This window comes from Equus caballus, chromosome 25 (genome assembly GCF_041296265.1).
Source record: "Equus caballus isolate H_3958 breed thoroughbred chromosome 25, TB-T2T, whole genome shotgun sequence".
NCBI lineage: Eukaryota > Metazoa > Chordata > Mammalia > Perissodactyla > Equidae > Equus > Equus caballus.
In genome coordinates, this window is record NC_091708.1 from 19,168,300 (window position 1) to 19,196,082 (window position 27,783).

The window sequence follows — 27,783 nt, forward strand, 5'->3', positions numbered from 1 at the left end:
TCTGCCTACCTGCAGGCACTCCAGTTACCTCCCCAATAATTTCCAAGGAGCATTTACATTTTCCTAGTTTCTGGTTTTCACTTTTTCTCCACACTATTGTTCTACAGTTTTCCATCATTCCTCTCTGGTAATCTTGTATGCTTCCATGTTGTTCAAGCTCTCAACAGGACATTTTGCCCACAAAGAATAGACATAAGTCTCTTAAATATCCATATCAAAAGGCCACTATGCTTAACATCTTTACTTAGGCTTGAAAGAAAAATAAAGGGACTGTGATCAGTAAGAAAAAGAAATCATTATAAAATATCACTGCTTTTGCTATCTATTAGTCATCCCCCTTCACATGGGCCCTCTTTAGTCCATTTTCCTCTTTAGCTCCTGTCCTGCTATCAGATTGATAGTGTCTATTCATTTCTTTCTTCCATGAGAATCAGCATTTCTCCCAATAAAAAGGAGTGGATACCCAACTCAAAGCACCCCTCAACATGGTCCTTCTCAAAATGGAGAGCAAGTTTACCCCCAAAACAGATCACAGCTTCTACTCTTAGGGCTACAGGAAAGAAATTCAGGATGTTTTAAAAGAACCGTGCTTCCTCACCAGGAATGATTTAGAAATACTGAAGTCCAATCTACAAGCACCTTGAGAAATGCGTTCTGTTTGTGAAAATATATCAAGCTGTACACTTAGGATCTGTGCACTTTCAATAAAAAGCCAAAGAAGAAAGAAAGAACCCAACCCATTATCTGCTTTCCATTATGAGTATTGAAGTATTATTACAACCCTTATAAAACTGGGGTCCATAAGGTTCATTCTTAACAAGGAAAGAGAGTCCAGCAATCAAAATTGTTTTTAATGTCCTCTATTTGAATTTCTTAAAAACTGCAATACCATAGCAATACTTGTAAAACTTCCATTTGCATTACAGGCCACACTGCTCTGGAGCACTTCTTTCCACCATTTCCCAGTACTCAGTCTTCCTACAGTTTTCACCCTCTTTCCCCATCTCATCCTTCCTTGCTCACAACAGCCTCCTTCAAATAAAATAGAGTCTGTCCTCCTAGGGCAAGGGGAGTGGAGAAAGACGGGTTTTGAAAGAAGTGAGAAATTGGGGTCTAAATTATGGGAAAAGAGCTGTTAAAATTCCCAAGTTAAGAATTTTTGTCCTACTACATTATTTGTCAATGCAAATGTCACCTCTTCTTTTCTTCACATTTCACAAATGTCACCTTTTCACCACCTTATTAGCTCCTCTAGGAAGAAATTATTTCCTCATCTTCCATTCTTCCATTGATTTTTTAAATGTGCCTCTATTAAACTTTTTGTTATATTCTATTTTACTTATTCAATGTGGCATAATTCAAAAGTAAACAAAAAGAACTTCTGCAAATTCTAATTCTCCAATTTACTTGGATTATAAGCTTTTATCTATCAGGGTTTCCATTTATCCTGACATAAAATGTGGACTTTAGTCCTTAGCTCAGGGGGTTTTATGCGTATTCAATAAGAAAAAAAAATTCAACATTCCTTATTCAGTGCTTGGCTAATATCACACAATGAATAATATACTGTCCCCTTTCCTTTCCCCATACTTGCCTGTCTCTTCTAATAAACTGTGGGTTCCCTGAGGGTAAGAAATGAGTAATATTTATTTTAGGATCCTTGGTACCTAAACGAGAAGAGGCATTATAAATGTGTTGAAGGAACGAACGTATGAATGTGTGATTGTCTTTCTTACGCTGAAGGTAAAAAAGCTTATGTCCCATTGCCTAAATATTCCTTGTGACTGTTCCATCTGCATCCTTGCTCATGTCCCTCTCTCCAACTAAAATTGCCCTCCCTATAATCCATCTATAAAAATTCAAAGTACCCCTCAAAAAAGTCTCTGCTTAAAGCCTTTTATTATAATGACTCCACCCCTTCTTCCACCTATTCTCCCACCAAATTAAATTCCGACAGCAATCTATCTAAGCTTTGTGGTATTTATTATGTGAAGACATATTCTCTTTGATTATGCACACAATATATTTGTTATTTCATTGAAGAGTCACTAGGATCAGAACCTGTTGTCAGTTATTTGTCTTTGTAATCCCACAAATAACAGAGTGGGCTTTAATCAACAGATTGATACTTTGGATCATTGCATTTTGCTTTTTTGTATAAAGTCTATTAGTTTTTTAAATAGATTTTCTTTTCATAGAATATGAGCAGTACAACTATTATATCTGACACATACAACTAGCAATAATCCTGGTTAAAATAATAATATTCCCTCTGCCATATATACAGTTTTGTTCATTCTGGGCATCAGAAATTTGATTGTAATAGATCAGGCAGAGTCCACCTAACCCAGATATACATACATATAATCCCTTAATTAGTTTGCTGAGCTTATAACTTGACAATGACCAAAATAAAAAGATGTTAATTTATAGAATAATGACTCCTATCTATGTATCTCCAGCCCTGAGACCTACTCTAACAGGCATTTTAAGTATAACATGTCCAAAACCAAAACCTTGATTTTTCCCCTCACCAAACTACTTCTCCTACAAGTCTTCCCCATTTCAGGAAATGGAGTGCCATACATCCACATCCAATCAACCAGCAAATTCCATCAACTCTATCTTGAAAATTTGCTCTGAATCTGACCACTTCCATGGCTACTGCCTAAGTCTACTTCACCGTCATCTCACCTAGGCTACTGCAATGGCTTCTCAAATCACATCCCTGTTTCCACTTTTGCTCTCCTACAGTCTATTCTCTGCACAGCAGCCAGAGTGTTGCTTTTAGAAGAGTACATCTTGAAGTTCTAGAACAGGTGAAATTAATCATTGGTATTTTAAAAACCAGAACAGTGGCCGCCTATGTTGTGGGGGTAGGGGGGTTAGAGCAAGTATCCACTGGGTCAGGGCATAAAAGAACTTTTCTGAGCTTATGTTTATGTTCTACATCATGATAGGAATTTGAGAGGCAGAGGCATGCATTTGCCAAAACTATGAATATTACATTAAGATTTGTGAATTTAATGTATGTAAATTTTACATTAAAAGAAAAAACTATAAACAAATATAGTTTTAAACTCTACTTAATGATACACATGCTGAAATATTTAGGGAAAAGAGTAATGATGTCTACAATTTACTTTGAAATGCATCAAAAAATGACATGGATTTAGTGGAGGAATAGAGAGATGAATAGACACAAAGATATGAGATAAGCAAATCTAGTAAACTGTTAGTGGTGGAACCTAGTTAGTGAGTGTCCGATGTTCAATGTAAAATTCTTTCAGTTTTGCTTTATGTTTGAAATTTTTCATAATACAGCATTGAAAAAAATTATACAAAGTCTGTCAGGAATACAGCTCTTGAATAAATGTTGTATCAATGAATGAGGCAAGGGTAGAAATTGAAGCAAAATAGTACTATTACAAACTCTCTTAAAATTCATTCAGGAAAAAGTTCCACTATTTTAAAAAGGCAAAACTTTTTAATAGGTTATTTACAACTCTTATAAGAGTGAAATTAAAAATAAATTTTAATGGTCCCTGTGAAACTTAATTTCCTATACTGAACTCGAGTCAGGGTTTCAGTTGCTATTCCTGGGGGATGGGTACAAGAGAAGGAGAAAGAAAAGAAAGAAAAGAAATTTATGAGAAGATTTACCAGAATTAGGTTCTAAGGTAATGAGGAAAAAGAAAACACAAACTTTTGGGGCATGATGTGTTGTGTGTCATATTCCTTCATGTGTTTTTGGCTTTTTATGAAGGGACTCTGATTCCCCAGCAATGTCAGATTGTATAGACCTTTGCAAAAGCAATTTGGCTCTTTCTACAGACTTATTCTACAATTCCACTTTTCAATACAATTATGGCAACAAAGTTTTTGATGCCATTTCTATATAGTCACATAACAATCACCTATATATCTTGTAACATTGCTATTCTTAAAATAATCAAGTTACATAATCACTCACATTTCCTAGGACCTTTTTCGATATGACACTTTGATAAAAATTAAGAAGTTGAAGTTCATTCAAACAATTAATCTGTATTTCTTTTCTATACTATTTATATTTTCACACCAGATGTGGGACAAACAATTATTATAAATGTGAGATGCTACAGGTTAAAAACAGCATACATTAATAGTGGTTGTATTACAATAATGATTCAGGTGATTTCAGAATATGTGTTAATATGCATGCTGTAATGGGTAAGATTATTTAAAAATGGAGAATGACACTACTCAATAAATGAACACTACTGCTATTAGTGATAAAAGGACTATTGCTCTCATCAAAAGGTTTAAATTTCAAAGCATTTTCAAAGACGGCATAAGTGCACAACTCAGTGACTGAGTAACAAATGAAAGAAAATATTGAAGTAGATCAATTAAGACAATTACACAGCAGACTATGTATCATACTGATCTTGGTTCAGAAGGAAATGATGACTTCATGAGAAACACAGATTTAGATATCTCTATATTTCACATCTATAATTTTTTTACATAATATATTAAAATTCAGGAACATAAGCCAAAAAAAATTTCCTCACAGTGAAAAAGAGACAATACCCAAATAATTATTAAAGGCACAAGGAAAAGATTTTAAGGGAGTCCTTATGCTTTATATTTCTTAGCTTTGGGCTAGGCTAGGAAATTGTACCACATTTTAAAACTAGTTATCTTACTATAATGGTTAGATGACCAGAAGTTCTAAGAATGATTGTGCAGAAGTATATAGTGTGTGCAAAACTGCATTGTTTCAATATGTATGCATGACATTAATATTTGCCTTAAATCTCTTCTCTATCAAATTATGAAATAGAGAACGTACTTTTTTCTTTTTATAGTATAAAGAGGAAAATGATAATCCCTAGAAAAAAGGTTCTCTGTATAGATGTTGCAGAAGATATCTTCCTCTGTGTTTTTTGTGTGCATATAATGCAGTTTAGATTTTTATAGTACAATTTGGCAGGCACACTTAAATTTCAAAGTCTAAAACTTATAAAAAATGGTTTTGAATCAACATCTTTAAAATATGTAATAATGTTTACAATAAAGAAAATCGCTTTTTTAAATGCATATATAATAAGTGTATAAACATGCTATAGTTAAGTATAAAATAATGTTAAAATGAGTGCTTAGGGGACTGGCCCAATGGTGTAGGGTTTAAGTTCACAAGCTCCACTTCAGCAGCCCAGGGTTTTCAGGTTTGGATCGCAGGCACGGACCTACACATCACTCATCAAGCCATGCTGGGGTGGTGTTCCACATACAAAATGGAGAACGAGTGGCACAGATGTTAGCTCAAGGACAATCTTCCTCAAGCAAAAAGAGGAAGGTTGGCAACAGATATTAGCTCATGGCCAATCTTCCTCACAAAAAAAAAAAAAAAAAAAAAGAGTGCCTAAAAGGAACCATGGAAGTTGGTCTAAGAATGTCATGATGCTTTTTGTACACACAATATTTATAGGAATTTTTTAAAAATGAAGTATAGAGTGTTCTTAATAATGAAATATCTTATTATATTTAATATCATATAGTACTTACTTTTCTCAAATGCTTCAAAATTAAGAATAGAGTAAAAATGACATCAGTGAGAACAGAGACCTAAAGTCAATAGAATATCTTCAAATTTTTCAAGCAAAATACTGAAAACCTGAAACTTTGTACTAAATGAAACTATCTTTCAAGAGAGAAGGGAAAATAAAGACATTTTTAGAAAAAACATGCAGAGATTTTTCCACACAGACAACCTAAGAAAGAAAAATTGTCCCTACATGAAAGAAATGGAATGAAAAAACAAAAATAAAGAAAGAAATTGGCAAATCCAAACTGTGAGCGTAAAAAAAAAGAGAGAGAGCATGGGCTCATAATTGGGAAACTTAAAAATAAGGTAAAAATGAAGTTTTAGGCACAAATAATATGGAAAATGATGGGAGAGGTTAGAAATAAAAGATAAGCATTTTAAGGTCTTTGGTACTATTCAGGAGGAAAGCAGAGATATTAAGCAGAGATTCAGGTGATTTCTGAATCATGTGTTAAGTTAAACAAGCATCTTTAAAACAAGCATCTTTAAAACAAGCATCTTTAAAAATCATGGTAATCATGCACACACATGTATGTGTGTGTATGTGTAACTTTGTGTTCAAAGAGTAGAGCATGTTTTTAAATACAATAAAATGTTTATAAAGCTAATGATACATTAGGAAAGGAAGTAAGTCTCAATGAACATCAAAAAATTTATATCATTCAAACCACAATCTATGGCCATAATGTAACATTAGAAATCAATATTGAAAAGAGAAACCCCAAAAATATCTTCTAAATGTGGAAATTTTATAATATACTTTTAAATAATTCATAGGTTAAAAAAATCATGATGGAGGAGCTGGCCCAGCAGCTCAGTGGTTAAGTTGGCAAGTTCTGCTTCAGCAGCCTGGGGTTCACGGATTCAGATCAACACATCGCTCATTAAGCCACGCTGTGGCGGCATTCCACATACAAAATAGAGGAAGACTGGCACAGATGTTAGCTAGGGCCACTCTTCCTCAAGCAGAAAGAGGAAGATTGGCAACAGATGTTAGCTCAGAGTCAATCTTCCTCACCAAAGAAAAAAATTATGGTGGAAATTTCAAAATATTTGTAAACTTATGATAGTAAAATCACTATCAAAATTGGTGGAATAGAGGAATTTTACAGTCTTAAATATATATATTGGAAAATAATACTGAAAATTAATACACTAAGACTCTAATTCAATGAGTTATAAAAAGAGAAAATGAAAAAATCCAAAGACAGGTAAAGATTTAATCAGTAATTTAAAATTTTACTGGGCCCAAACAATTTCCCTAGATAGTTCTAATATATTTTCTAAGAACAAATAACCCCTATCATGTACAAATTGTTCCATAAAATATAAAAAGGGGGTGGGAATCTCCCCCAACTCTTCTTATAAGCCTGATATAACACTGAAACAAAAACTGAACAAGGACAATATGAGAAAGGAAAAATCATGAGCCAATCTCACTTATAAACATAGACAGAAAAATTTGAAATAAAATACTAGCAAACAGAATCCAACAATGTATGAAATAATAATACTTAACACCCAGTAGGGTTTATCCCAGGGATGCAAGGAAGTCTTAACATTAGAAAATATTTTAATGTAATTCATCACAATATTAAATAAAGAATAAAAAATGATCATTTCAGTAAATGCAGAAAAAGCTTTTGATAAAATTCAACAGGCATAATTTAAAAAATAAAAAAAACTTAGCAAACTAGAAACAGAAGAAAACTTCTTCAACCTGATAAAGGGTATTTATCAAAAATTTGTAACTAAAAAGTTCTCCTTAAAGTTCCAAACAAACTTAACATTGCACAGAAATCCAACTCAGCATGAGAGAGAGAGAGAGAGAGAAGAAGAAGGAGGAGGAGGTGAAGGTGGAGGAGAAAGACGAAGGGAAGAGATGGGGGGAGAGGGAGAAGAGAGTGAGAAGGAAGGAGAGGAAGGGAGAGAGGGAAAAAGAAAAGGAAAGAGAAAAACAGGAAGGTAGGAAAAAAGGGCGGGGGGAAGGAGACAGGGAGGAAGGGGAAAGACAGAAGATGTAAAGATTGAAAAGGGAGAAACAAAATTGTCATTATTGCCTGAAAATAAGGTTGTCTACATAGGAAGAGAGAAAAAATCTATAAAGAGAAAATCTTAAAATTTAAATTAATAAGAGGCTCTAGCAAGATCAATACAAGATCAATACACAAAATTCAATAGTATTTTTTGCAGCAGTTACAGTTTGTTAGAAAATGTACTTTAAAACTGAATCTCACAACACCACAAAAGTATAAAGTGCCCATGAATAAATCGATAAAAAGCTGCATAAGGAATTTTTGAAGAAAAGTATAAATCTTCATTAAAACACACAGAAAAAAATCTCCTACAAATTGGGGAGCTATATTTTGTTCATGTTAGGAAATTTAAGAATAAATATGTGAATATTTATAAATAAAAATTCAGTATAATTCCAACCAAAATGAAATTGGGATTTTTCTTTTAATTTTTGAAGTCTACTCCAAAATTCAAATTGTATAGTAAATACCAAGAATAGTCAAGACAATGATAGAATAGGAATTGCATATTTATTGTACCAAATGTCAAGATGGATGATAAAGTTACAGTAATTTAGACAGCATAGTATTAGTACTGGTAAAGATAAATACATCAATGAAATGGAGGAGAGAAATCAGAAATAACGTGTGCATGTGTGGAAGTTTATATCTTAAATAAATGGTATTTGATATAAGATGATATTGCAAATCAGTAGGGAATGGATGAAGTATTTAATAAATTGTGCTTTGGTAATGGACTACTTTATACTTAAAAAAAAAAAAGGATCAAATTAAACCTCCACCTCACACTGTGACCTAAATAAATTTGAGACAGGTTACATACCCAAATGCCAAAGCAAAATTGTAAAAGAGCTAGAAGAAAATATAGGAGAATGTCTTCACACACAGGGATAGGACGAGTATATCTTAAATGAGACTAAAAGAAAGCACAAAACATAAAGGACTAACAATTCAAATTCAGAAACTGCTTTATGGCAAAAATGCATCATTAAGAAGGTTTAAATAAAGGCAAAAATGGAAAACTGTAGCAATAACAAATATAGCCAAAAAAGGACTAGTATCTAGAATATTTTTTTAAAGTTATCAAATTAATAAGAAAAAGATGAACAACATAACAAAAAATTGGGCTAAGGATAGAAAGAGGGAACTCAAAGAAAAGAAAAACAACATGGCCTATAAAATTATGAAAATATGCTCAATTCACATGAAATCAGAAAAATGTAAATTCAAACAATGAGAGGTTTCTCAGCCAAAAGATATATAAATATTAAACTTACAAAAATTGTCAAGAATATGGAGAAAGAAGAAATCCCGTTTACTGCCAGTGGAGTATAAGTCAACACTATACAGTGTTAAATTGATTCATTAGTTCCAGTTACAGGTATATGCCCAAGGAGATATGTACAAAGTTATTCATTGACGCATATTTATAAAATAATCATATGGGAACACTTAAATATCAACATGGGAAGGATAACTAAGTTATGGTACACTCCAATACTAAATTATAGGAGAGAAATTAAAATGAATAAACCAGCTCTAAACTATGCATTTTGTTACCCTTTGGCAGTCACTTAGCTTCTTTGAGCTTCTTGTTCAATGTTTTTGTTTTAATCTCTAAAATGGAAATATCAGCTTCACAAACTGAAATGAAAGAGAATAAGAAGGGATTAAATAAAAGACAATATACATGAAGCTCCTGCATGCTATCATGCACATTAGAATCTGATCGTCTCTTGTCTGTGAAATATGTTATCGCAGACATTCTCTGAGAAAGAGCAATAGGAATGGGATATGTGATTTGAAAATTTTAAGTAAATATTCACTAAAACCTCAAAAAATGAGAAGGGCAGCTAAACAGGAATGAGGAAAGGAATAACCAAGCAAGTGAAAGACCAGCTCTCATTAATGAGATAATCATAAACGAGACTCTGGTAACATGCATCAAACAACACGCCTCTTTCCAAGAAACACACAGGCTCGGGACCATCTGATAGTCAGTGAAAAATACTATGAAGTAGGAATTATACTGCCTCCATATACTGAGTGAGAACTTCATATGATTTCACAGGGTGTGAAAACTATGAACTATAGTTTTTAATACTTAATGCCTTTATTTGAGAAGAAAATCATCTTGAACATGAAGCCTACTTCTAGGAATATGTACTATTAAGTTATCTTGAAAAGTCAACTTAGAGTGTTTTTCAGAGGGAATTTTAATCTGAGTAGTGCTGATTTCCCATAAACTATGTGTCTGTCAATCTTCATAAGAGACAGAGGGACACTTGAACTTAGATGATAGAATGTGTTTGGGAAAATCCTAGGCTGTATCCTGAAGGACCTAACAAGGGGCAAAAGAGACAATAGGCCCTCTGTGTTTGGACACAGTCAACACTCCCCTTGCGTTAATGCTCTGGCCTCAGTACAACATTCAGAATAAATAAAACATAACAAATTATAAAGATGCTACAAAAGTAATCAGTGATGGTCAATGAAACCTAAAACAGATTAAAAAGTGAATTGATTACTCAGCTAATAAATATCTGGGATAACTTGTGCAGGTGAAGAGAAATATGCTGGAGAACACTGGATAACGGGTGTTCATTTGAAAGAGGAACTTCAGGAAAAAAATATGTCACAAACTAAGAGCATTTAAAGCTAGAAGGTTTCTCAACTTATACCTAGTAAAGAAATTGGCCATATGTAGGGAAAAAAATCAAACAAATAGCACAGGTCCAGAAATACTTCCCCCATAACATTTCTCCCCAACTCCTGTTGGGAGGCACAAGCATTATTCAAAGCAATAGACTTGGAAAGTCTATTTTAGGAAATAATTGCATTTATTAATGAAAAGTTTTAGAATGTCATTGGCACTCGAATTCACTTTCCAATGCAAAACAAAGAAATCCAATTAATATAGGATATCTAAAAAGGGATATAACATATATCTTAAACACATGTTTATATGTTTTAGTAATAAAAACAATTTGTTTTATTACTAGAAATGCCAAATAAATTTATACTATATTTAATATTGAGCTGCTCACAATTCTTCCGTGCTACTTATTTCAAGAAGACTAGAAGCAAAGAGGCTGATACTGAAATACCAAGACGTGGACAAGCTCAAAATGAGCCATCCAGTCTTTTTCCTTCCCACAGTACTTAATGCACTGCTCGACACACAACACATGCTTAACAAATATTCACTGATATGAGCAGGAAACTTTTTAGGGAAGATTGAATGAAATTTTAATTATTTTATTACCATTTATATTAATAATGAAGCAACTCATAAAACTTATGACAGTAATTCATCTTTACTGAAGTTTTTCTCTTCAATATATAATCTCATATTACAAAAGAAAAACTGTAACCTAACTCCACTCTAAATACCTATAGCTCAAGTTACTGGAACTCAAAAACAACAGAAATAGACACAGGCACACAGTTTGAGACCTAATGAAGGAAAAGCTAATCTATACCACCATCTAGTGGCCTCAGAATGTATCACCAAGAAAGCACTTACCCAGGGATGCATCACCAAAGCTCAGTATCCGGAGTTCACAAGTACCGCTTGGATCCACTTCACCTCTTCCTTGTGCAGATTTGCAGGAGTCTGACCTTTGGACAAAACAAGCAGGAACATCATCAAATGGATTGTTGCCTTGGCTCATCTCATATAATTTCGTCCACCCTTTAACCAATACCTATCTGTTATGTGAAGCATAAAAATGCATCTTCACACTCATCAGATCAGAAGGGCAATAATTAAAAATTGGTCAGAAAAGTCTCATACATCATCATTAAGTATAAATTTACAAAAGAGTTTGGCACTATTTAGTAAAGATAAATATGTACATACCTTGTGGCCTAGCAATTCCACTCCTCGGTAAATACTTGAGAGCAGCGGTTTGTAACAGCCAGTAGACAGATCCCCAAGGCATCTATGGATAGAATTCAGGGGCTCTGGTAACTTGGATGGAAAAAAGGTACATCCTTATTGTCACCAGCTTCTAACTGAAAATAAGCATTTCCTTTGATTCTGAAGGTAGACAATAAGTCATAATATTGTTAGCAAGACCAGAGACTTTATGACCAACAAAAATCAGATATTATCAAATTCCATTTATACTTGTTGCAAATAAATATTTCTTTTATGCTTATCATCTATTCACAATTATGATATCTCATATCCATCCACCTATATCTTGTTATTTAGTGACCTAATAAAGAAGCATGTCTGTTTCTTTTTAAAGAATTTTCCCTTATATTTTTTCAAGCTTTTTTGAGATATAATTGACACATAACATTTTGTAAGTTTAAGGTGTACAACCTGATGATTTGATTTACGTATATACTGCAAAGCGATTACCATGATAAGGTCAGTTAATACATTCACCACCTCACATTGTTACTTTTGTGCGTGTATATGGTGAGAACTGCTGAGATCTACTTTCTTAGCAACTTTCAAGTATAAAATACAGTTATATCTTGATTATTCTAGTTCAATCTGTTTTCTTTGTAACCCTAGTCACTTGTTACAGATTTTAAAACATTAGGCGTCTACAGACTCATAAGATTTCCAAAAGGTTTTATGACACAAAAAAGGTTTGGAATGCCTGCCTTAGAGAAATTCTTCCACTGGAACAAGGAGACATCAACAAAGAAATTGAAATGGCTTTGTCCATAACATTTGAATGGACAAAGAAAGTAAACTGTATTCATACAATGGAATAATATACAGCAGAGAAATTAATTACTATGACTGCATTAACATGGGTGATTTTCAAAAGCCTAAAATTAAAGCTAAGAACCATGTAACAAAATAATAAAAACAGTCTGATTCCATTTAAAGAAAGTTCTAAAATAGACAAATCAAAACAGGATATTGTTTAGCATTATATACAAATACAAATTTTAAAGAAAATCAACGTAATATTAACACAAAATCTGGCATCATGGTTACTTGAGGGAGGTTGGGAAGGGTGTTGTAGGGAGTAGAATGTACCCAGAAAGGAATATGTATTGGGCTTCCAAGTTTCTTGCAATATTCTATTTCTTAAGCTTGGTGGGACGGGCAAAGGTATTCATTTTATTTTCTTTAAAGTGTACAGATACATTAAATACACTTTCGTACCCATAATAACTGCTTCATGTTACCTCCTTGTAGGCCATCTCTGCCCACCCAATCTAAAATAACTAACCAGCTACTCTATATCACATTAGCCTATTTTAATAATCCAGTTTTTTGTTATGATTTCTTTAGCGTTGGGCTACCTTTTCTTTGAACTACCTTTTAGAACTTTAGGATATACAACAGTAATTTTAAAAATGCTTACCCTATGTATTTTCCAGGCATTTTAGTGATATGTAAAAAAAAAAAAATAGTCACAGAAAAATACTACTTTTTAAAATACTACTTTCTAAAACTACTTAGAGGTCAGATATCTTTTAAAAATAAATGGTAAACTGAACTTGTTTTACAATTTGCCATTAAACACCTTGGCTGGGTCACTTAGCTGCAATGAACCTGAGGAAATCATTTAATCTCTCAGAATCTCATCTTTCTCACTTACAAATTGGGGATAAGGCTTAACTTTGAGGACAATTAAAACCTGTGAGAAACTGACAGGAGACAGCCTTGGGCACCTAATAGCACTTAACAATGCATGAATTTTACTCTTTACTATCTTGTAAGCATTTTCCTTCTGGAAATTCCTTTTGGAAGTTCCCTTGATCTTTCTGCTAGGTGGATGCAGTTAATGAGGCTTTAGGGGATGGCAAAGCCACAGAGTGGAAGAAGTCTGGGTCCTTAATCCAGCGTGTATACAAGAGCTGCCTCCCAACTAGGAACATCCACTTTGAATTCTTATAAAAAATAAAATCTATATCGTTTGAGTCACAATACACTTTCAGTGTCAATGTGTAAAAGCAACTTAGCCTATGCTAATTAACAGTCTTGAAAGATACTACAAAATATTGAGATCTCTGGCCTCCTTGTCTCCTCAACCTCAAAATAATGGCAACAGGGATTATATGTCACAGATAGGACACCAGAACTTTCCTCACAGGGGAAACTGAGTAGACAAGAGATATAACTTACAGATAACAATCAGGGTGGGGGAGATCCACTCAGGGAAACAGCCCAGTCAGGTCACCCTACAGTGAAGCCCATTCTTGACAAGACCCATCCATAGTCATAGAGCTTTCAAGTTTTTTTATTGTCTTACTCCAAAATATGAACCGATAATCAAGGGTCACAAATACAAAAACATTTTGGGAAAAACTCTAATACCAACATAGAAAATAATCAAATTGATAGAAAACAAAATAAAATTTGGGTGAATATCTAAAACAATTTTAAAAAAGAAAACACCTATAATTAATGTCCCCAGAGAGACAGAGATATTGAACAAAAAGTGAAACTATTTCAGAAGAGTGGGGGGGGAAAACCATTCTGGGAAAAGGGGTAAAAAGGAGCTCTTGGAAATAATACTGTGAGATTAGAAGTTTAAAAATTTAACAGACGAGTTGGAAGATAAAATTGGGACCTTTCCCTCCCGCCCCCCCCCCCCCCAAAAAAGAAAGAGATAAAAAACAGGAGGAAAAAGAAAATCAGAGGATCAAGTGGAGGCACAATGTTTGAATACTAGAAGTTTCAGAGATAAAGAAGGGAAGAAAAAATCCAAGAAACACAATAAATTTTTCATAAGTAAAGAGTTTCCAGATTGAGAAGGTCTACTCAGGGAGACACAAGGGATGAAAAAAGACCTACTCCAAGGATTATCATTGTGAAATTTCAGACAGTCAGACAATGAGAAAAACATAAAAGCTGCCAGGGAGAGAAACAAGCACATACAAGGAATCAGGGTTCAGAAAGGCATGGATTTCTCACTAGAAGCTATAAGGCAATGGTGCATTGCCTTCAAAAATATGAGCAAAAATTATTTCCAATGTAGAATTTTATACCCACCCAAACTATAAATTAAAGGGGTTGATAAAATAAAGGCATATCTAAAGGTGCAAGTCTCAAAAGTTTAATTCCCATGTACCCTCTCCTAATTAGGAGTAAATGAAAAAAAAAAAAGATACAACATCCTGGAAACAGAAGCTCCAATACAAGACAAATGAGATTCCCCAGGATATCATGAAAGATCCCAGAATTACTACCATGCCATCTAGAACAACTAGTCCACACTGGAGCAAGAAAACAAAGGATTCCCAAAAAATAACTCTAGAAGATGAAATTGATAAGTTGATTAATGGGTTTAATCACATTGAAAGGAAATTTATTCTTTTGGCAAAGAATTTGATGATAAATAAGTGACAGTAAGGAAAACAATAGAAACAAACAAAGCAAAGATAGAGAAAAAAGAGATAGTCACCCTCCTATGATTAAGAGCATAGGTTTGAGCCATAAGGCAGTAGCTTAAACTAGAAGATGATTTCTCATGTAAAAGAAGTCCAGACACGGGCAGTCCAGGGCTCCTGGCGTGGTGTTCCATGGCATCAGAACCCAGGCTTCTTCTCTCATGTTCCACCATCTTCAGCATGTGACTTCTAGCTCATACTCCAAGCCACGGACATCCACATTAAAGGAAGCAGAAATAAGAAAGGGACAAAGAGGGGAATAACCCCTCCTACACGGCTTTAGGATCACTCACAGTGGGTCGTAAATTCACCAACATCCCACTGGCCAGGACTTACTCACATGGCTGCACCAAGCTGCATGGGTTCTATTACTAATTCACAAAAGGTGGGAGGGATGAAGAATGCCTGTTGGGAAACAGCTGGCACTCTCTGCCACCTGCCTCCAGCACTTCTATTCTCCATATCCTACTGTGTTTTTTATCATAGCATTTACTAACCCCTGATATATTTTCTCTCCATTTGTTTGTTCTCCCCAACCTGTAAGTTCCAAGAGGTCAGGGACTTTGTCTTTTGTTCGCCTTTCTACCCAGTTTCTGGAAAAGTGCCAGAAGCATAGAAGGAATTTAATAAACATTGGCTGAATGAGTGAATGAATTAATTCCAGGGGGGAGAAGTCTAAGAAAATAAGTTTAAATATAAAGATCCAGTCAGGGCAGAGATGAAGCTTTGTTTCGTCTAGATTAGTTAGAAGTGAATGCCTATCATCTGGAAAAACCGACCCCCCTCTGGAATTACTAATTTTAAAAAGCCTCCGTTTTCTAAATAGATGATTGAAAAGTCATTGCACAAAGCACAATCCATACAACCACAGGTGATAACCCTGTAATAATTCCCTAGTCTTAATAATTAAGCAATATTACACTAGTGTTCTCAATAATGTAATTAGCAAGAATAATGTAACAATATCATGTATAAAGTAAAATAACGTATTCAAATAATTATTTTAATGTAAGCATTATTAAATACAGGAAAATAAGTTATTTGGAGGGAGCAGTATAAAAGAGACAAATCCTCTTCTTCCACAGAAGGAAGTCACTAGACACTATCTATAACCGAAAAAAATCAAGAAATGGCAAACAATGCTTATTATTTAAATACCAAGGCAGGCATTAGAGGAAAAAAGAGCTTGAAATGTTGAAGGTGTTTATTCTGATGACCAATAATCAGGGATAGGCAAGACCAGATCAGAGGTCAACTGTTTCGCGTATAAGGCTTACAGAATTATCTAGTTTTAACCACGTATGTTTAACTATGACTTTTTCATATCTAGCTCGGTGCCCCCACTCCTCTGAGCTCCTGAGAAACACAATGTAAATTGTTAGGAGCCTTACAACGTCACGCTGGAGGCGGCGACGAGGAAGGAGAATTCACTTAGTGCAAAACAGCGAAGGCTCCCTAGTCGGCATCATACCCAACAAAACCCTCCACCATCGTAACACAAAGCATCACACCTGCGCATCCATCCTCCCCCTCACGGACAGACACCCGCGTCCACACACACATTCACGAGTCGTTCCCAACTGAGCGTGGAAATGAGGCAACGGGCCCGGAAAGCAGGTCCGGGAGCGACCTCAGCCTTCAGCCAATCCTAACGTCCCCTCGGACGTCCCGGGTGAGACGGTCTGAGGAAACCCACGGGACCCGAGGCTCCGTGCGGACACACACGCGCCACGCCGGCCCGCCTGGCGGACTGGGCGGTCGGGCCGCGCCTCCCCAGCGTCGGGGCGGAGCTGACCCCGCCGGGCCCGCCCCGAGCCTGCGCCGCCCTGGCTGCGGTCGCCGCTCTCCGCCAGTCGGGAAGGCGTAGGACGACGAGACTCCGAGAGAATCCCGGCTGGCTGCCGTCTGCGCTCGAAGCGGCGCCATGCTCGGCCTCCGAAGCTGCCTGACCAGGGTTCTGGCCGCGCGGACGCTCGCGCCTCAGGTACCGGCGGCGGGGACGCGCCCAGGCCGCGCTCTGGGGGAGGGGCGGAGCGGGCGTCTGCGGGAGCGCGCGGCCCCGCGCATGCGCCCACCCGGCTGGCGCGTCAAACCTGCGAGCGCGGTGCCGCCGCCGACGTTCTAGCGCGAGTCCCAGAACCCGGAGGCGCGGACCCCGGGATGCGCGGGAGCTGGAAGGGAGTCGACGGGGGAAGACCCGCTGCCAGTGTCGCCTCCCGGGCGGCTCGCAGACAGCCGTGGACAGAGGGTTTCTGGCCCAGGTGCCAGGCGGCCCTGAGGACACCCCTGCAGCGCCGGCCCCCGCGTCCCTGCAGCCCCGCTCCTGTGCTCGGCGCGCTGGGGCCTGTGCCGCCTGTTGTGGGCTCAACTATCGATTGGTCGCTTGACAAGCCGGCCCCTCCAGACTGGAGGCAGCAGGAGAAAACGTCCACCCGCCGCTGGCGGCAGAACCGGCCTCCCGGCTTTCAATGAAATAGGCAGCTCCCGAGCATTTTGCAGAGAACCTTGAAGAGGAGGCCAGGGTGCGGGCGGTGGAGCAGCTGCCCAGCTGCCCGGTGTCTCCTGCGCTCGGCGCCCAAGCCGGGCGGGTCAGGAACCTCGCGGCAAATATGATAAACTCAACCTTAGACGAGAAGTATGCTGGGTAGATTTTTGTGTCAGCCTTATCTGTAGGGAATTGGCTTATCGGAATCTAACCAGAGATCTTTTTCTTTTAGATGTTTAGACTAGTACTCCTTTCTCAACGGGCAGGACAAGAAGGGGGTTAACCTAGAAACTGACTTTCTGGTGAAAACTAAGGAAGAGGCATTAATGGCCCTTTCACCGGAGATTAGCAGTACAGTCTATATCCTTCTGATTCTCTCTTTACTGGGGGAGGGCGAAGAATTATTCCTTACAACTTTATTCTGAAATTTGAGTTAATTAAACGTGGACCAGTTGTTCTAAGTGAATTGAAAGTCATTGTTGTGGAGATGAGCCCTAATGTGGAGATACAGGATCCTGAAGCACTCATGGTTCCTCCCCAGCGTAGTTCCATTGTTTAAGAACCTTTTTAAAAAAGAATCAATTTTTTGCTAGTGAACACATTTCTGTTATGCCAGCCAAAATACCTGTATATTTTATAAAACTTTTTAAAATGCTTAACTCTAACACATATATTATTGATTAAAGATGGAATATGGGCTAAATAAGGAAACACTATTTGTAAAATTTATCAGGATCCAAATTATAGTTCTTAGGTAAAGAAGGTGCCCCAGTGCCTTCTTATGAGCAATTTCTCATGAAAAAGTGACTAAAATTGGACCCCTTTCTAGGAAACAGTAGCTATATATTTAAAATACTTAGCTACCTTTATTGACATCTCTCTAAACAAGTGTCTATGGAGAGACGACAACAGAAGTACAAACACAGATTATGATTCTACTGAGTGTCCCTTGTTTCCAGACTCAGATTAGTTGTAACATAATATTAGAAACCGTGCCTTCCCAAAATACTTAAATTTGCCTTATCTTTCTTCAGGTGTGCTCATCTTTTGCTACAGGCCCCAGACAATATGAAGGAACGTTCTATGAATTCCGTACCTATTATCTTAAGCCCTCAAAGATGAATGAGTTCCTGGAAAATTTTAAGAAAAACGTTCATCTTCGGACAGCTCATTCTGAATTGGTTGGATTTTGGAGTGTAGAATTTGGAGGCAGAATGAATAAAGTGTTTCATATTTGGAAGTATGGTATGAGTCAACTGCTTAAGTATTCAGTACAGATTTTCATTCTCTTGGATGTTACATGAGACTTAGTTCTTGGATCTATATTACTATAGATATACACAGCTTAATAAAACTTTTAAAAAGCAGTACCAAAACAAATAAACTCAGTGATTACACCTCTAACAGCCCATTGCTGGAACAAATATTATCATATGGGAATGTGATAGGAAAATGTGGCACCTCAAATTTCAAGTCATAAAATTGTGAACTAGACTTTAACTCTCAGGAAAATTTTAGAATGATTTATTATAAAGATGCTTTATGAAAAATTTAAAGTAGTGATTGCAAGAACCCACATGGGTTAAGATCATAAAAGAAAAGTAGAATTATTTTTTCTTATTATTGAAGCCAGGACTGGATATCAGTTTTAGCAGGTATCATTCAAACATCTAGGGGCTTTAGGGAAATGGAGGTTGATAGAGGATGATAGTTAACTTTGAAGCCCTCACCCATCTGTAAGATTTAATCATTCTGTTATGTCTCAGGACCACTTCTGTTTTATTTCTGCACCCCAGAGTTTCAAGGAATTCACTGTCACTATACAGTCTAGGGAGGTAAAGGAAAAGGAATCAGAGTTCTCCCCACATTGAAGCTAACCTGCCGCTGGTTTAGTAGAGGAAGAAGAACAGGCTACAGGAATTCCCAGAGTGTTTCTTGCTTCAGTGTCTGATCTTCAGTGAAGTCCACATTCAGGACATGATGATAGCCAAAGAACTTTCAATAATTTCATTTATTGTTTGGTCATCAGTATCCACAGTTAACAGGCATAAAATACTTTAATATGAAAAGTGCTCATTCTATACTTAACATGGCTATAGTTTCGGGGTTTTCCATGTTGTAACATAACAAACCCCATTAAAAAACAATTTATGCACAATTTAGTGTGCCACCAGCTGAATTGTATCCCATTAAAAAAATTACTAGTAAGGTCCTGATATAACTTACTTAGGCTAAGATAAATGTTATTCCTTACCTGCAGCATGAACCATAGAAAACTCTTTTACCATGAGTCTTATGAGGTCCTAACAGTAAATATAGTACTATGCCCATATGTTAGTACATGTTTATACTTGTTTCGTATCAAACAGAAAAGAAATAGTACTGGGTAAAAAGAATGGGTGAAAATAAGTAAAAGAATCAGCACTATTTCTTTATAAGCTGTTTGTTCAAAGAACAAGAGGCTATAAAAGTGCATCTTAATTTCATTTATGTTAAATTTAATTCAGGGTGTACCCTGACCTAACCACCCCTCACCACCAAAGAAAAATTGCCTTTTTCTAAACTGGCACTATAACTTAATTGCCTCAAATTAAATTAATACAAATAGTGAATATATATTGAGTACTAACCAGGTAGCTAATTCTCACAACAACCCTGGAGGTAGACGCTATTATCATTATCCCATTTCACAGAGTAAGAACCAGGCACAGAAAGATTCAATAACTTACCTAAGTCACACAACTACCTACCAAGTGGTAGAGCCTATAAAGCCGCCTGTCTCACATTAGCATTAGTTGTTTACATTTCTGCTCCCCTCTTAGACCATGAGAAACTTGGGGACAGATGTCACGTCTATATATGTTGGTGTATCCACTGATATAACACAATGTCCTTATGCAGCCTCAATGAAAATTTGCTGAGTTGAGTGAAATTCAGAAAAAGTACAGTGTTTTCTTATTCCTTTTCTTCCCATAGATAATTTTGCTCATCGAACTGAAGTTCGGAAAGCCTTGGCCAAAGACAAGGAATGGCAAGAAAAATTTCTCATTCCCAACTTGGCTCTTATTGATAAACAAGAGAGTGAGATTGCTTACCTGGTGCCATGGAGCAAATTAGAAAAACCTCCAAAAGAAGGTAAGTCCTTCCCTCTTAGTCACTTTGAATTTTGATGGAGAAAATACAAAAGACTTTAAACTATAAAAACTAAAGTTCTACCGGAAAAGGATTAATGAATTTAGTCCTTTGTCTAATATAGGCACATATGTTGATCATTGAGATAAAAATAAATTGGAGCTCTTAGCTTATCCTTTAAAAAATGAGCATTAAATGATGAAGTATTTTTCCAAGTTGGTATCTTACTGATACTTAAAGTTTAGCTGTATTATAGAAAAGTTGACATGGTGAGTAAAGGTTGAGTAGCTGGGCCTTGAAAGCAGGGAACATGTGTGGGTAGGTGATGGATAGTGTGCGATATTTTGTCATAATTTTTAAATAATATAAACTTTTAAATATAAAAGTACTTTTCCATAAATTATAACTAATCTTAAATAATTTTGTACGTTTGCTTATAAAATTGGGGTAATAAATGAACTGAAATTGCCAAGTTGTATTACTGTAGTCTAACTTTTATTTCTTCCTCTTTCTTATTTCTCAGTTTGAAAATAATTCCTAAAGATTTGTCTTCTTGCTGATTTCACTTCTTGCTGACTTAAAGAAATAATTACCTCAATCCAGTTTTAAACAAAGGTCAGATTAGAAAAAGCATAAGCTAATTTAAATTTATTTTATTTCCCTTATTATTCCCAACTTTGTAGTGCATTTTATGTAATAAGAGATCTGAAAAGCCTTATTTGATCCTTACCCATTGTAGATGCCCCTTGCCTTTCAGCACCGTCTAAATGAACTAGCTGGCTTCTCAGTCTCAAATCTTGGTTCTCTTCCTCTGGGTTGTTCATGATTTTTCAGTAACTTTTGCATATTTTCCTTTTTTACTTCTCAAATCTACTTGTCCCCTAGTTTCTTTCTCTCCACCCACCTTATATTCCATCCAGAAGGTAAAATGCTTTTCAAGTATTTACCTGGTTATTTAGGAATAATAAAACCATCTCCTTTAGGGTTTTTCTTTTCTTTAAAAACGCTGAGGCAGTCACTTCAGGTCCATTATTTACTTGCTGCTCCTGTTAAAAATGGAACCCTGTGGGAGAAATTATATAAAGAAAAAAGTAGTAGAAATTAGAAGAATGGAACTGTAAGAGAATGAAAATACTTCCTTATTCAGTTCTTTTTTAAAAGTATAGACTCAGGCAGCTAAAAAATCCTATGCCATTATAAAACTCTCACATTCTCATTATAAGTGTCACTGTTTTATTGACAAATTTTACCAATTAAATATATTTTAGACAATAGCTTACTTATAGCTTTCAGTCCTTTTCCTTTGTTCTGTATGATAAGCTTAACAACTGACCCTTAAACTAGGACAAGGACTTTGTAAACATAAAAGCAAAAAAAACAATGAAAATTATTAATATATCTACATAAACATCTATACATGTATGATCCTCCAAATCTGTATATGTAGATTAACCTTCCACTGGAACCAAACTAAACGTGATTAGAAATTGTTTGGATGTGTCCTGTAAAATAATAATTCTCCTTCCTCTAGGAGTCTATGAACTGGCTACTTTTCAGATGAAACCTGGTGGGCCAGCTCTGTGGGGTGATCCATTTAAAAGGGCAGTTCATACTCATGTCAATCGAGGCTACTCAAAACTAGTTGGAGTTTTCCACACAGAATATGGAGCACTCAACCGAGGTATAGTAAGTCCATTTCTTCTATGAAATTGCAAAGTATATTGGTGATCTACTTAAGTTCCTTGGGTCGGTTTGTCTCTGTTCTCAGTATGGAATATATTTTATTTTTTATTGCCAAATTTTTAGTTTCTTATAATTTTAAGGATTGAACAAACCTGTTATACATCTTATTTATTTAGAATATTAATACCTTATGAAGCCTTTTTCAAATACTGAACTTCTTTTCCCTGATACATCAAAATGATAAAATTTTAAAAACTGCAAGGAACCTCAAGAAATCGTCTGTTCCTTTAATCATCGTTTTTTTCCTCAAAATGTACTTTTATTGATTTTTTCTATTTTCTAGTTTTATTGAGATATAACTTACGTATAACATCGTATAAGTTTAAGGTGTACAACATAATGATTTGATATATGTATATATTGTGAAATGATTACCACGATAAGTTAAGTTAATATCATCACCTCACATAGTTACAAATATTTTTTCTCATGATAAGAACGTTTTTTTCTTGAGATGAGAACTTTTTCTTTTTTTTTTTGGTGAGGAAGATTGTCCCTGAGCTAACATCTGTGCCAGTCTTCCTCTACTTTATATGTGGGACGCCACCACAAGATGGCTTAATAAGCAGTGTATAGGTCTGCACCCAGGATCTGAACCCATGAAGCCTCAGCCACCAAAGCAGAACATGCAAACTTAACCACTATGCCACTAGGCCAGCCCCTCTGATGAGAACTTTTAAGATGTACTCTATTAGCATGTTTCAAATATATAATATGATATTGTTAACTATAGTTATCATGTTGTGTATTACATCCCCAGAACTAGAAGTTTGGACCTTTTGTGACTTTTTTTTAGTAACATTACATGGGATAGGAGATTGTTTTTGGGTGAAAAAGTAATACATACTTATTATAAATATTAAAAACACTGTCAAGCCCAAAGAAAAAACTACCCATTTCCCACTACTTAGGTATATATAGTATATATACTATATATATAGTATATTAATGTATTTAATAAAACATGCTTTGGGGATATTTAACTTATAGAGTTGAAAGATACTCCAATTAGAATTTCAGAGGATTTTTTTGTGGCAAACTGAAAAATGTTTGTAAAGTTTATGTGAAAGGATAAATGACTTAGAATAGCTAATAAATATTTGAAAGACTCATAATATCCAATTGCCTCCTTGTCTTCTCCACTTCATGCCCAATGGATATCTCAAACCTCTAATGTATCCAAAGCTGAGCTGATCGTTGCCCAGAAATTCAATTTCTAGTAATATAGTATAAGAAAAGAGTCAGACTATACAAAAATAGATGTATGTTCAAGTTGGAAAATGCATGGAGAAAAATTACTATGAAAATTATTAGATGCTTATCTCACACTATACACTAAAATAAAATGTAGATTATAGATTTCAATAAAAAATTGAATTCATAGAATTTCTAAAACAAAATACAGCTGCATGTATTTAATAATATGGATGGGAATGATATTTTTAAGCCAAAAAGCAAATGAGGAAACTATAAAGGAAAAAAGAATCAACTGATGATTTTATTATACAAAGCCTCAAACTTTGTGCATTCTCAGAATACCATAAATGAAATCCAAAAGAAAAATAAGAACTTATGCAAAGGTAGATACACAGATGACTACTAAATATGCATTAAAGATGATGCAGATTAAAACTATAATGAGACGCCATTTTTCACCTAATAAAGACATATTAGATTTGGTATTAGATAGGTCAGGGAAAAATAAGTACTATTATATTGTGTACGGTTCAGATTGGCTTAATTTTTTCCCCCTAAATTTTTGACAATATATATAAAAAGCCTTAATTTTTTAATTGTTTTTGCCAATAGTCTAGGAAATATGCATGGGATGTGTAGGTGTGTTTAGTAATACAAGAAGTAAAGTTGAAAGGATATAAAATATATAGTCATATTTGAATGATGAAATTAAGTTTTTTAAGTCTCTAATTTACTACAATGGACATGTATAACTTTTAATAAGAGAAAACTACTGAAACTGTGCACATACTTTTTTTTTTTTTTTTAAGATTTTATTGTTGTCCTTTCTCTCCCCAAAGCCCCCCGGTACATAGTTGTATATTCTTAGTTGTGGGTCCTTCTAGTTGTGGCATGTGGGATGCTGCCTCAGCCTGGTTCGATGAGCAGTGCCATGTCTGCGCCCAGGATTCGAACCGATGAAACACTGGGCCGCCTGCAGCAGAGCACATGAACTTTTAACCACTCGGCCACGGGGCCAGCCCCTGTGCACACACTTTTTCATCTTAAATTCGTTCTCAGTGTTCTAGGAGAATGGTAATATGCTAAGTATAAATCATTACTTCACTTCTGGAGCACAGTGTATAATATATACACTGTATATCCATAACTGTATCTATATAAGAAATATTCTTTGGTTCTCTTAATTTAAATTTTAGGAGGTATATTAAGAAAATAATCAGATCCAGACTGCCTGGGTTTGAATCCCAGCTCCATCACTTATAACTTTGTGTCCTTGGGTAAGTTACCTAACCTCACTGTGCCTTAGTTTTCTCATCCATAAAATGATGATAATCATAACCTACCACCAAAGATTATTATGAAGACTAAATGAGTTAATACATGAAAACTGTAAAACGAGGCCTGGCACATAGTAAGCACCTACTAAACATTAGTAGTAGTTGTCAACGACATTGTTATTATAGATACACATGTAGGTGCTGCTCTAAGGAAGTTTATGTTAGCATTGTTTACAATAGGGAAACATTGGAAACAAAGTGGTATTACCCTCTTTTTTTTTTTTTTTTTGAGTAAGATTAGCCCTGAGCTAACATCTGCTGCCAATCAATCCTCCTCTTTTTTTTGCTGAGGAAGACTAGCCCTGAGCTAACATCCGTGCCCATGTTCCTCTACTTTATATGTGGGATGCCTACCACAGCGTGGCTTGCCAAGCAGTGCCATGTCTGCATCTGGGATCCGAACCGGTGAACACTGGGCTGCCGAAGTGGAATGTGTGCACTTAAACACTGTGCCACCGGCCCGGCCCCGGGTATTACCCTTTATGTAATAGACATGTAATACAGAAATATACATATATGCCTCGTATATCTCTTGTATTTATATAACCATAAACATATATTCTTATATGTGTTTATGTATTTATAAATATATATAAAAATACATACAGATATACATAAATATGGAAGGAGATACACCAAATATAAAAGTGGTTATTTCTGGGTGGTATAGAAATGATTCCTATTTTCACTTTTTATCTGCATTTTCATATAAAGCTAAAATGCGTTACATTTTAATTATAAAAATTTTATTAAAAATTATGCACGAGAATATTTGTTTCAGTATGTCATAGAATATTGAAATATTGGAAATAATCTAATTGTTCAACAATAAGGAGTTAGTTGGGGTAAAATGTTGTTATATCTATAAGGAGGAATTCAGATAACCATTAAAAATTAATGTTATTGCCATAGAAAATACTCATTGTTGATTTTTAAAACTCTATTACTAAGCATAATATACAGTAAGACCCTAATTTGATTTTACTCATATTTTTTAAAGGAAATACACTAAATATTAATAGAGGTTTTCTCTTGGCAGTTAGGATTGTTACTTTTTATTTTCTTCTTTGTATCATCCAAATTATCAGTAGTAAACACAATATTTTTATACTCTTGCTTTTTTTAAATAAAATAAAATGTATTAGGAAGTCATGAAACTTCCATTTAGTCTTGATTGTGTTTTTATCTGTTACTTTACTTCCCCTCTCCAGCTTTCTTTTTCTTCATCTATAAAAGCAGTTTGATTATTTATAAATTTCTCCCCCAAATCTCTAACCCCTCTGAAATCTTATCAACATACTTTTACCTTTTTGATACTCACTATTCTGATTTAAAGAACAAGACAACACTCTGATTTTCCTGTATTTCTTATTTGTAATAATGCCATAATCTCAGATCCTATTTCTGGTTTATTTCTGCAGTTCACGTTCTTTGGTGGAATGAGAGTGCAGATAGTCGAGCAGCTGGGAGACATGAGTCTCATGAGGATCCCAGAGTTGTGGCAGCGGGTAAGCTGTTTCACTAGGCATGAATGATTTTTAGAACAAATTTGATTCAGTCAATAACTTTATATGCCTTCTTATGAAATGTTTTTTCCAGTTCGAGAAAGTGTTAACTTCCTTGAGTCTCAGCAGAATATGCTTCTGATTCCTACCTCATTTTCACCGTTGAAATAGTTTTCCACTGAAATACGAAGCATTTCATTAACTGCCATAAGATGTGTCTGCTAAAGGTGCTTAAATTCTCCCAAGAGATTCTCATTTTTATTTGAAGGAGGTGGTGAGTTAATTCACTATGTCCCTTGCATTTTTAAAAGCTACCTTTTTACATTGTCACGACAACTTCAGGAACTAGTTCTGTTCATTTTCCCCTTGGCATTTCAGTAACTGTCATACGTTATAAAAATACTTTTAATTACTACAAGATCTTGATTTTTCACTTGTTTCAGAATATCTCTTATTCTCTATTTTGACAAGCTTCTGCTTTTATAGCATTTTATTATATTCAAATGATTACATTTCCATGCCTGTGATAATATTTTTAATTATTTATATACATTGTCAACCTTTTCATTGTTTCTGTTTTTCTGAGATTTTCAAAGTTTTTTCCAATAAAGTTTATTTTGTAATACTAAAGAGGATTCATAAAAACATTAAACATATTTCTTTACTATGGAAAAGTATATCATCTGTGTCACCTGTATTAATTATGGTTTTCACATTAATAATTCATCACTTACTTGAAAAATACTATTAGGTCCTGGTATTAAAAATCTCAGTTGAAGATTCATTGGTTTATATGCTGAAATGTCTTCATTTACAGTTAATTTTACTAATTCTTACTTCAATTTGGATCACTGTTTAAGAGAGATACTTGGGACATCTGTTTGTTTTAATGAGAGATTTATGGTTATGGAAATGTTTGCCCTAATAAAAGCCTATATAACCATTCTGATTCTTTTTATTGTGTTTTATATTTTTATCCTCTTCTCTGGAGCTATCGTTGTGTTGCTATAAGGTAATGAGACAGTAATAGTGTACTGTCTTTATTGTAAATTTTGTTACCTCAAGTAAATAGCATGATAGTAACCCTACAAGGAGAATTTCTTCAGTACTGTCACAGATGTGCTGGGATTTTCCCACAAATAACTTTAATTTTTATTTTAGTTGAGTGCCTCAGCCTTCTTAAACTAGACTTGGTACTTCCGAGCTCTCCTATATTTACAGCTATATTATTTTGTGTTTCTAACATATATTACAAATACAACATAGTAAATTATGTATTAGCTGTCTGAAGGAAAATTGAAAAACAGGAAGCACAGTCAACTCTCATTTTGCTGGTCCTCAGGGATTCAAAGGACAGACGAATTTCCTCCTAAGGCAGAGAATA

General features: G+C 35.2%; 2 protein-coding genes across 11 annotated transcripts in view; one reads left to right on the plus strand and one right to left on the minus strand.

The window, feature by feature from the left end:
• The window catches only part of LOC138920740 (phospholipid-transporting ATPase ABCA1-like), a 74,366-nt gene that overhangs the window by 25,320 nt on the left and 21,263 nt on the right, over nucleotides 1-27,783 (minus strand). For 3 of the 10 annotated variants that reach the window (XM_070250918.1, XM_070250912.1, XM_070250914.1), the window contains 4 exons: nucleotides 21,565-21,680; nucleotides 11,492-11,573; nucleotides 11,156-11,250; nucleotides 9,190-9,273 (listed from right to left, as the gene is read on the minus strand). In XM_070250918.1, coding sequence (XP_070107019.1) covers nucleotides 21,651-21,680 — 30 coding nt within the window. In that variant the 3' untranslated portion in view covers nucleotides 9,190-9,273; nucleotides 11,156-11,250; nucleotides 11,492-11,573; nucleotides 21,565-21,650. Of the gene's footprint in view, nucleotides 1-2,707; nucleotides 9,274-11,155; nucleotides 11,251-11,491; nucleotides 11,574-16,511; nucleotides 16,785-19,478; nucleotides 21,681-24,347; nucleotides 24,531-27,783 lie in introns of those variants that run through there. The other 7 variants (XM_070250910.1, XM_070250916.1, XM_070250917.1 and 4 more) reach the window with 5 other exon arrangements.
• Nucleotides 16,662-27,342, plus strand: LOC100061065 (protein NipSnap homolog 3A). Its single transcript, XM_023629809.2, has 6 exons — nucleotides 16,662-16,984; nucleotides 18,520-18,730; nucleotides 20,462-20,620; nucleotides 22,149-22,298; nucleotides 26,316-26,402; nucleotides 26,494-27,342. The coding sequence occupies exons 1-6, from the start codon at nucleotides 16,925-16,927 to the stop codon at nucleotides 26,568-26,570; spliced, it is 744 nt and encodes a 247-aa protein (XP_023485577.2). The 5' UTR covers nucleotides 16,662-16,924; the 3' UTR covers nucleotides 26,571-27,342.